The sequence below is a fragment of the Hipposideros armiger genome, unplaced genomic scaffold (genome assembly GCF_001890085.2).
Source record: "Hipposideros armiger isolate ML-2016 unplaced genomic scaffold, ASM189008v1 scaffold_172, whole genome shotgun sequence".
Lineage (NCBI taxonomy): Eukaryota > Metazoa > Chordata > Mammalia > Chiroptera > Hipposideridae > Hipposideros > Hipposideros armiger.
In genome coordinates, this window is record NW_017731522.1 from 728,647 (window position 1) to 738,786 (window position 10,140).

General features: G+C 40.0%; 1 protein-coding gene across 18 annotated transcripts in view; it reads right to left on the reverse strand.

Annotated features, from left to right (window-relative positions):
• MAGI1 (membrane associated guanylate kinase, WW and PDZ domain containing 1) overlaps positions 1–10,140 on the reverse strand; it is a 705,149-nt gene that overhangs the window by 101,154 nt on the left and 593,855 nt on the right. For all 18 annotated transcript variants that reach the window (XM_019652050.1, XM_019652047.1, XM_019652041.1 and 15 more), the window contains 2 exons: positions 7,129–7,335; positions 237–438 (listed from right to left, as the gene is read on the reverse strand). In XM_019652050.1, the coding sequence (XP_019507595.1) occupies positions 237–438; positions 7,129–7,335 (409 nt within the window). The remainder of the gene's footprint in view (positions 1–236; positions 439–7,128; positions 7,336–10,140) is intronic.

Here is a 10,140-nt window from a genome sequence, read left to right on the forward strand (position 1 = left end):
TCTAACTCTTTAGGAAATTATTAACCTTATGTTTCCTCAAGCTATTCAGGCTCAATGATTGGGATGATATACTAAATTGCTTTTTTGTACAAAGTTTGTTAAACTGTATAGGCGAATATTATAAATGTGTGATCAATCCTTTTAGATTTGATCTACATCTATAGCTGCAAGAGAGAGGAAAGGAAGGGGAATAAAAGAAAGGGAGAGGTTCAGGTAGAAATAATGGTATACATTACTCTATAAAATAGACTTCTCCATTTTCAGTATAGGCCATCTCCCAGTTCTCAGGTAGAGGACCTAAATTATCCTCTGCAGAAAGAGGTAGGTATTGGGGGAACTTCTGAGAAGGGTCCGTGATGGGAGCAGCGATGATGCTACTATTCACAGGTGGTAGCGTTGTTTCTTGGAGAGTGTGCTCTTCTTGGTCACCAGAATCGGCTGTTTAATCACGGGCGGGGAGAGAGAGAAAAAAAAATCATCAATCATATCCCAAACTGGGGTACCAGCCCAAGCACAATATGCATCTATACTCTTAAAAGCCCTCATTTGGGCCAGATGAGTGGCTCGGGTGGTTAAGAGTTAGCTTAAGAGCATGAGCTCTGAGCAACAGGACTGCTGGTTCGATTCCCACATGGGCCAGTGATGCTGTGCCGGAGCTGAGCTGCCACTGAGCTGCCAACTTCAGCTGGTGAGAGCACGTACTCCTAATAACACGACTACCTGTTCGCCAAGCTGAGCTGCCACTGAGCTGCCAACTTCAGCTGGTGAGAGCACGTGCTCCTAATAACACGACTGCCTGTTCGCCGAGCTGAGCTGCCACTGAGCTGCTAACTTCAGCTGGTGAGAGCATGTGCTCCTAATAACACGACTGCCTGTTCGATGGTGAGCTATGCCCGCCCGCAACTAAGACTGAACTTGGCACCTTAAGCTGAGCTGCTGCATGGATGGCTCAGTGGATTCAGCGCGCGCTCTTAACAACAAGGCTGCTGGTTTGACTCCCACATGGGATGGTGGCTACACCTACCTACAACTGTTCCCCTCCCCCAATTCCCCAATTTAAAAAAAAAAAGCCCTCATCCTTTCCTAGTTTCTGACCATTGGCTATATTCTGTTTTATTTAGATAAAAGTTCTCTTAATGAAAAACGTCACAATGATGAACCAAATTTATTTTACCTAAAGAGAAAATGCTCAAATCATTCATTGCTCATAATCTTGGAAATGTCAAAGAAGAAACAAATTCTTGACTCAAACCTTAAAGTCTCTTAAACTAAGTAAACCATCAAAACACAGACTGAGCTGCACTCTCATTCCAGAAGTATCATTCGGTTTCATGATTGAGAGGACTTTAGAAGGCAAGAAAAAGTCCATGCTAAAAACAGATATATAGTGGCACTATTGTTCATTTTGTATAAATTATTGAAAACATTTTGGCAGAGATCAAAGACACAAATAAAGCTGGAAAGTCTACAAAAGTTTAGTATATAGAGACAGCTATACCACTGAGTCAGATTGGAGTCTCTTTTGCCAAAGTGAAGAAAATGTTCCCGTGAAAACCAAGAGGGTTATCCCCAGAATGGCATCATGTGGGTGGACTGATTTGACTTGGGCCTTAAAAGAAGGCTCTAAGTACATGAGTCTCCTCCTTCTTATTAACTAGAAACATTAAGAGGTGATGTCATCAAAGTTCCACAAAGGGCAATGTTGATATTGTGGTTGAATTTTTATAGAGGCCGATGATATTAAATGGCACTCTCTATGAGGTTTTAAAACATAATAATCAGGGGGTGGAGTTATTTTCTATCTCCCACAGTAATTTTCCTGTAGACATTTCTGATTTACTGAAAGCAGATTGAAGAATAATAAAAGGCTGTAATTCAAATCTTTCTCAGATGAGTAGCTCCCAATGACACACATGAGAATCAAGGTAATCCAACAGTTGGATAGAGGATATGTTGAGCCTATTAAACAATCACTTCCACCAAAATTGCACTACCATTGAGCAAGGTGCCTGTGGTCTTCTTTCCTTACTCTGCATCTATCCTCTCTTCTTCTGGTACCACCACTTAGATCTCCCTTTAAAAATCACCCCCTCTAGAGCTCACTTCGGCAGCACATGTACTAAAATTGAAATGATACAGAGATTAGCATGGCCCCTATGCAAGGATGACATGCAAATTCATGAAGCGTTTCATATTTTTGCAAACTAGTCAGAAATAATCTCAGAGACATAGAGAAAAAATGGAGGGTTGCTAGATGGGAGGGGAGTGGAGATGAGGGAGAAGGGGAGGGGATTAGAAAGCATGATCAAAGGCCGGCCGAGTGGCTCAGTTGGTTAAGAGCTTGCTCAAGAGTGCGAGCTCTGAGCAACAGGGTCGCCGGTTCGATTCACAGCCTGAGCTGAGCTGCCAACAGGCGGCAGGATGGCTCAGCTAAAAAAAAAAAAAAAAAAAAACATGATCAGTAACCACAACATTGCCACGGGGATATGAAAGACAGTTTGGGGAATATAATCAATAATGTTGTAAAGATTTTGTAGGGGATCAGATAGACACTTGTCTTATTAGGGAGACTACTTCATGGATAGTGTAGATGCCTCACCGCTGCAGTGCACACCTAAAGCTGAAGCTGAATAATAATGAATGTCAACTATAATTTTATACACACACACGGTCACGGGATGTGGAATACAGCATAGGGAATAGAGTCAATGGAACTGTAACAGCTATATACGATGTCAGAGGGGTAGTATTGGGTTGTCGGAAAAGTCATGATGCATGTTTGCGACAGATGGCACTAGTTCATTTTTGGAAGTACTAGAATCATTCACATCTATGTTATTTGACAGCTGACAGTTCTAGCTTCATTCTAAAAACAAATTGAGCAATTTGGTTGGGTTTTGGAGATTTTACAACAAGTTGAAGATGGAAGACCAAACTGTGAATTTTTGCCATATTTTACTGTTTTACTTCCCTAAAGGGAAGAATGCACGTCAAGCTTGTGAAAAGTTGCATAAAGTTTATGGTGACAATGCTCTATAAGAATGTCGGTGCCAACGATGGTTCACAAAATTCTGTGCTGGTGATTTTGAGCTCAATGATGCTCCTCGGTCAGGGAGGCCCACCGAGGTTGATGATGACAAAATAAAGGCATTGACTGAGTCAAACCCATGTTACACAACACGAGAAATTGCAGAAACATTGACCATCCATCATTCAAGCATTCACGACCACCTGAAGAAGCTGGAATATGTAAGGAAGCTGGATATTTGGGTTCCGCATGAACTCTAAGAAGTTCATTTGGCGGTGTGTATAAACATCTACAATATGCTCATTAAACATGAGGAAATGATCCTTTTTTGAAGCAACTGATAACTGGTGATGAGAAGTGGATTGTTTACAACAATGTGGTGCGCAAACGGTCTTGGTCCTGACGTGATGATTCGCCTCAAACGACATCGAAAGCAGACATTCATCAGAGGAAGGTTATGCTCTCAGTGTGGTGGGATTTTACAGGTGTTGTGTTTTTCGAGCTCCTACCAAGGAACCAAACAATCCATTCGAATGTGTACTGTCGACAATTGGACAGTTTGAACGAATCCATCATCCAGAAACGTCCAGAGCTCGTTAATTGTAAAGGAGTTGTGTTCCATTGTGACAATGCGAGACCACACACGTTTGATCACCCTTCAAAAATTATTGGAGTTTGGGTGGGATGTGTTGGCACACCCACCATACTCGCCTGACCTTGCACTGTCAGACTTCCAGTTGTTTCGCTCTCTTCAAAACTACTTGTGTGGTATAATGTTCAATTCAGATGAGGCTGTAAATCCGCACCTTGTTCAGTTTTTCACAAACAAAGACAGTTCCTTCTATGAACGAGGAATCATGTAGCTCACTGAAAGGTGGCAAAAGGTTATCGAACAAAATGGGCACTATTTGTTTTATATAAATAAATGACCTTTGAAAAACATTGACAAAATGTGTCATGACTTTTCCGACAACCCAATAGGTTATCACTTTGTGAGGGGTGTAAAATGTCTATTACATTGTTTTGTACACCTGAAATTAATAAAAACAAAATTGAAAAAAAAAAATCACCCCCTGTATTCCAGGTCCAGGTGAGGACTGACTAATCCACTCCTAGCTCAGGTGGTAAGCCCAAGTCACACTTATTAGTACATGATCCAAAGCAAACCAATGAATGTCAAACATGGAAATTTTGTTCTATCAAGCAAGAGGTGGCCTCTTGATGCTGAAGTTATTAAGCTAGTAGTATGTTCTCATACTGTAGGTGCTGGTGGCCATCCTGACACAGCTTGAAACTAAGCCTACATAGAGGAACAGAGATGAAAGATACAGGAAGTCACCTAGTACCCCGATTGAGCCTCTGATTTCATGCCTGAAATCAAGGCTACCCCTGGCCTCTTTAACTGCTTAGTCCCCTAAATTCCCTTTCCTGCTTAAGCCAATTTGAGTTGGTTTTATAATTTGCATCCAGGAGTGCAGATTAATAAAATAACTGTAAGTTTGAAGGAAAAAGGGAAATTAGGACAACAGAGAAGAAACATTTTGAAATTATTAATCAACAAGTAATAAATTCAAAACTTGGCAAGAACTTAAAGATTTACCCTTAATTCTCTGGAAGCCAACACATATTCATTTCTGGTATATCTTCGGAAGGTCCACTTTTCTCACTTACGTGTACACAATAATCACTAGAGATTGTTAAAATGCTAGACTTCATTACGCTGCTGTCACTCTATACTCAAAGTGGCTGGTGGATTGTTCCATAAAGTGGTTCAGAGTGCAAAATGCTTTGATACAGCTAGTTTGATACACATAACATAGACTGGGTAGTGTCAATTATTTGAAAGAATTGATGTGAGTTAGCATATGACAGGTTGTCAGTTGTCACAGTTGTATTTGGTAAGTGAGGGGGCATTTATTCAACATATTGCATATATACTGAGGGTGTCCCATCTCATGTATATCTTGAGGCCAGTTCTCTTTGTGTATCCTATCGGCTTTGTTGGTGTTAAGATAGGCACCTGAATAAGATAATCAGGGGCCACCTGGCTTTCTTTTCTGTGCAGAAACTAGTGACTGGACTGACTTTAGCAATGATGACCTGGGCCCAAAAGCTTTCCTTTGATGCTAAGATTTCAAGTGAGGATTTTATGGGGACAGGTTTTCTGAGGCACGGCTTCTACAGACAGAGATTACAGTAGTCAGAAATAGGAAAAGCATCAAGGCCTAGAGTGAACTACGCCTACTTGCTTTCTCTCAAGAAATCTACTTAATAAACACAGGACAATCAAAGGCACATATGCTTCTTAGAGACCATCCAGCCGGCCTGGCAGAACTGTTTCACTGTAGGTGACTGCTAGGGTCTTCTGCTTCTGTGCCTACATCTATGTTTTGGGCTGTATCATGATTTGCTTTTCTTAACTTGTTGAAACACTAAGACACTAAAATATTAACTATTTTTTAAAAGAAATACTGACTTTTTAGATAATATGCTTTTGGATCAATGAGCACTAATATAAATGGATAAAGTATTTATTTCTAAGTGGGTGAAATCAGCTGATTTCAATACCGGCACATGTAAAAGATAGCAAATATCCCCTAGCCATTCCAACTATAGGTTATCCATTGGCCAAATCCATTCTAAATGAGAAAACAGAAATTTTCATGGAATCAAATTCTTAGAGCTGGAAGGAGGAACTCAGACATGATTTAATCCTGACCAGTCTTGTTATGGATGAGAGAGGTTAGATATTACGTTCATAAGAAGACAACCACCAATAAACAAAGTAGGAAACCAAATCAGCCCTCTTCCTCCTTTACCTAATGCTTCTTGCAGAAGGCCTGGGCTCCTGTTATGACAAAAGTCATCAAAACATGATTTTAATAGCCATTGTGGAGAATTTTAGGTTTTTGAGCTTAATGAATAAGAAAACCTCAGAAAGGCCCACACAGTCTTTAGAAAGCACTCAAATAATACAAACTTTTCCCTAAATATTCTATTAGGCTTGGTAGCATAAGGAGGAAAATACAGAATTTAACTAATTTCCCCTTTATTGGAGTTAGGTATAACTAAGTAATGAGTGAAGTGTGTTGAAGTCAGAAAAGCCACTATTAGAGAGGACGATCTCATACGTTGCAAATGGATAACTCCACAATAACTATAACCCTAAAGTATTAAAGAAAAATAGAAGACAAGATATTCTTCAAAGTCAAAACATTGTAGGCTGGAGTAATTCATGACTCACGCAGTTGTTACATTTTGAGTGACTACATAAGGTTAAACCCCCTTACAGTGAAAAATATTTTGAACAGTTTTAGGTCATTTCATTAACCCAGGGAACACACCTAAGCATGGGGGTAGATAGCCCTCGATATATATAAATGCATAATGTATATACATAAATGCATAATGAGTAATATATGCTGTATAATACAGAATGCATATACAAGATATACTCTTAGAGTGTTTGCTATTTTTCCATCTTTCTCTCATTATAGAGCATATAGTAAAATTTGCCTATGTTAACTGAATGAGTAATATATTTCCACTGTATCTCTACTTGCAAAGGTATGATAGAAAAGGATGTGCTAGTCTTCCATACAGCATCATTTGCTATTAAACTGTTAAACAAATTCTCATATTTCTCTTTATAAACAATCAGCCATAATTATAGAGCAGTGTTAAGGCCAAAAAAAATGAACAAAAAGTAAATATTCATATATATATATATATATATATATATACACACACACACACACATATATATATATAAACACACACACACAAGTATATACACATACATGTATATATATATAACTTTGAAGAGAAAGAAACAATGCTGATGATTCTTGACTCCCTCCTATAGGCATGTCCCTCCAGCCCCTTGAAGCTATTTGGTTGAAGTTAAAAGTCTTGTGAAGAAGCATGAATAACAGACCAGGGAAAAGACCCCCTCTTCCAAGCATTGTGTGGTGAGAGTTGAATTTTGGTGACCTTTCTGAAGACCCCTGGAGAACAGAACCTTCTCATAATCCTTTGCAAAAGCCTCCCACGGCCCCCTTTGTCCAAGTCCACCGAGCGGAACACGGTCAGCTCTTTACCTGTAAAGCTACTGTTCATTTCAGGAACGTCATCGTCGTCCTCATTCTCCGCATGGACTATGCCAGCATTTTGCATATCATTGTAGGACTTGCTTCTCTTCGGGGTTGACTGCTTGGAGCCAGACTGAAGGCTTTGCAAGGCATCCGTTGTGCTCACTTTCCCACTGACTGGCTGGCTAGGAGGTTTGGGTGTCCCATAATAGTTTCCTAGGTGATGGAGAGACACATATTTGCATGTTTCAGAAAGAATACTTTGTTTTTTTCAAGACTTCACATCCAAATCTCTCAGCACACTTAAAAATATGTATTTAAGCTGGGGAAAAAAAAAAGGAACAAACTGCATTTCATTTCTGAAATTGGTGAGGAAAAATGTTGCTCCTATCCAGCTGGAAAAGATGATTTCAGAAGCAAGGAGGAAAGCTGCTTTGTTTTGGTGCAAAGCACTTACAAGGAGGGCTAAAAACAAAGGCGGCCTTGCTGAATAGCAGAACTTCATCCTCATTACACTGGAATTTCAATTGGGCACCTTTTTATATAGCGCACTAGCATAATGCTGCACCCGATTTAGAGTGAGCCTCACAGAAAATGAAAAATTCATTACCGCAGGCACCCTTCCATGCCTACCAAGTGGAGGTCACGTCCCCTTAATAAGGGAACTCCTCAAGAGGGACCCAGGGCAATACTGAAAAAGGAGGACAGCGAGCCCCACGTGGCGCCTCTGTCACTGAATGGCAGGCTTCACTTTCAGGGTCATTCGGGGTGGGAACAACCTTGCCAAGTTCTAATAGGAAACTCTGTCAACAGTGGGACCCCTTAGGGGTCACTCTTAGTAACTAACTGCCCATATTCTTTCAGCCACTTTTCTCCAAAGTTTGGTTCAGGTCCAACCATAATGTGCTTAGTGATTCTTAGGTACACAGATTTTTGCATTTTAACAAGTATGCATATTTTTAATGTGCACTAGAAAAAAGTCTAACTAGCAAATTATGGCAATAATATAAAGTTGACTTTAAAAAAATTCAGTGAAAAAAACATATTTTTAAGTGGATTTTTTAAATTTGAAGTTTAAAAAGGTAAGTATGTAGAATAAGAAATTATTCAACTGAATAAAGAATAGCAGTGGGAGTAATGAGCTCCTTTTAAAATTTTGTGTTAGAAAAGTAAGCTTTTTAAAGAAAATTTTAAGTAAATAATAGACATTATGTTCAGATATGGTCAAAATCATGAAGGTAATTCATAAATGGCCCAAGTTTGAAAAATATAGCTTATAATCAATAATGCTCCGTGACTACATGATAAAAAAACATCAGCATTAGAATGCTATCGATCCATTCGCCATCTCACATCTTTTAGAGTAAGCCCAGGAAGACAAATTATTTTGAGTCCTTCAATAAATCGTAAGCAAGATTTGTAATTCTGTGCTGAGTTAAGTAGAATTTGTAAATCACAAGGAAGCCTGTACACGCTGTTTCTTTCCAAGGATCTCATCCCACTGTCCAACCTCAGAACATAATTACATAAAATATACATTTTTATTATACAAGCACAAAGGCAAAATGAGACAGTAATATATGGCTCTGTATGAGACACAGGTGATGAAGAATTTGCTTCCAGTAAGCTTTTTTTTTTTTAATTTTTATTGGGGAATTGGGAGGATGGGAACAGTGCTGGGGAACCGGGGGAAGGGGAACAGACAAGTTGCTGTCCTTTTGTTCTTCAGTCTAGTTGTGGAGGACGTTGCCTCACTGGCCCAAGTTGGCACCATCATTACGCTCTTCCTGGGTGAGGCAGATCAGTCGCCGGCTTCTGGACGGCCGCTCACTGCGGCTGCTGGCCGCTCACGCCGGCTGCTGGCTACACACGGTAGCCCATGGCAACTCACTGCCACAGGGGCTGCAGCCTATGCCGTCGCCGGCGACTCATGGCAGCCCAACTCCAGGTTGAGCTGTTGTTCAGCATCTTNAAAAAAAAAAAAAAAAAAGAAACATGATCAGTAACCACAACATTGCCACGGGGATATGAAAGACAGTTTGGGGAATATAATCAATAATGTTGTAAAGATTTTGTAGGGGATCAGATAGACACTTGTCTTATTAGGGAGACTACTTCATGGATAGTGTAGATGCCTCACCGCTGCAGTGCACACCTAAAGCTGAAGCTGAATAATAATGAATGTCAACTATAATTTTATACACACACACGGTCACGGGATGTGGAATACAGCATAGGGAATAGAGTCAATGGAACTGTAACAGCTATATACGATGTCAGAGGGGTAGTATTGGGTTGTCGGAAAAGTCATGATGCATGTTTGCGACAGATGGCACTAGTTCATTTTTGGAAGTACTAGAATCATTCACATCTATGTTATTTGACAGCTGACAGTTCTAGCTTCATTCTAAAAACAAATTGAGCAATTTGGTTGGGTTTTGGAGATTTTACAACAAGTTGAAGATGAAAGACCAAACTGTGAATTTTTGCCATATTTTACTGTTTTACTTCCCTAAAGGGAAGAATGCACGTCAAGCTTGTGAAAAGTTGCATAAAGTTTATGGTGACAATGCTCTATAAGAATGTCGGTGCCAACGATGGTTCACATGTACTAAAATTCCATGCTGGTGATTTTGAGCTCAATGACGCTCCTCGGTCAGGGAGGCCCACCGAGGTTGATGATGACAAAATAAAGGCATTGACTGAGTCAAACCCATGTTACACAACACGAGAAATTGCAGAAACATTGACCATCCATCATTCAAGCATTCACGACCACCTGAAGAAGCTGGAATATGTAAGGAAGCTGGATATTTGGGTTCCGCATGAACTCTAAGAAGTTCATTTGGCGGTGTGTATAAACATCTACAATATGCTCATTAAACATGAGGAAATGATCCTTTTTTGAAGCAACTGATAACTGGTGATGAGAAGTGGATTGTTTACAACAATGTGGTGCGCAAACGGTCTTGGTCCTGACGTGATGATTCGCCTCAAACGACATCGAAAGCAGACATTCAT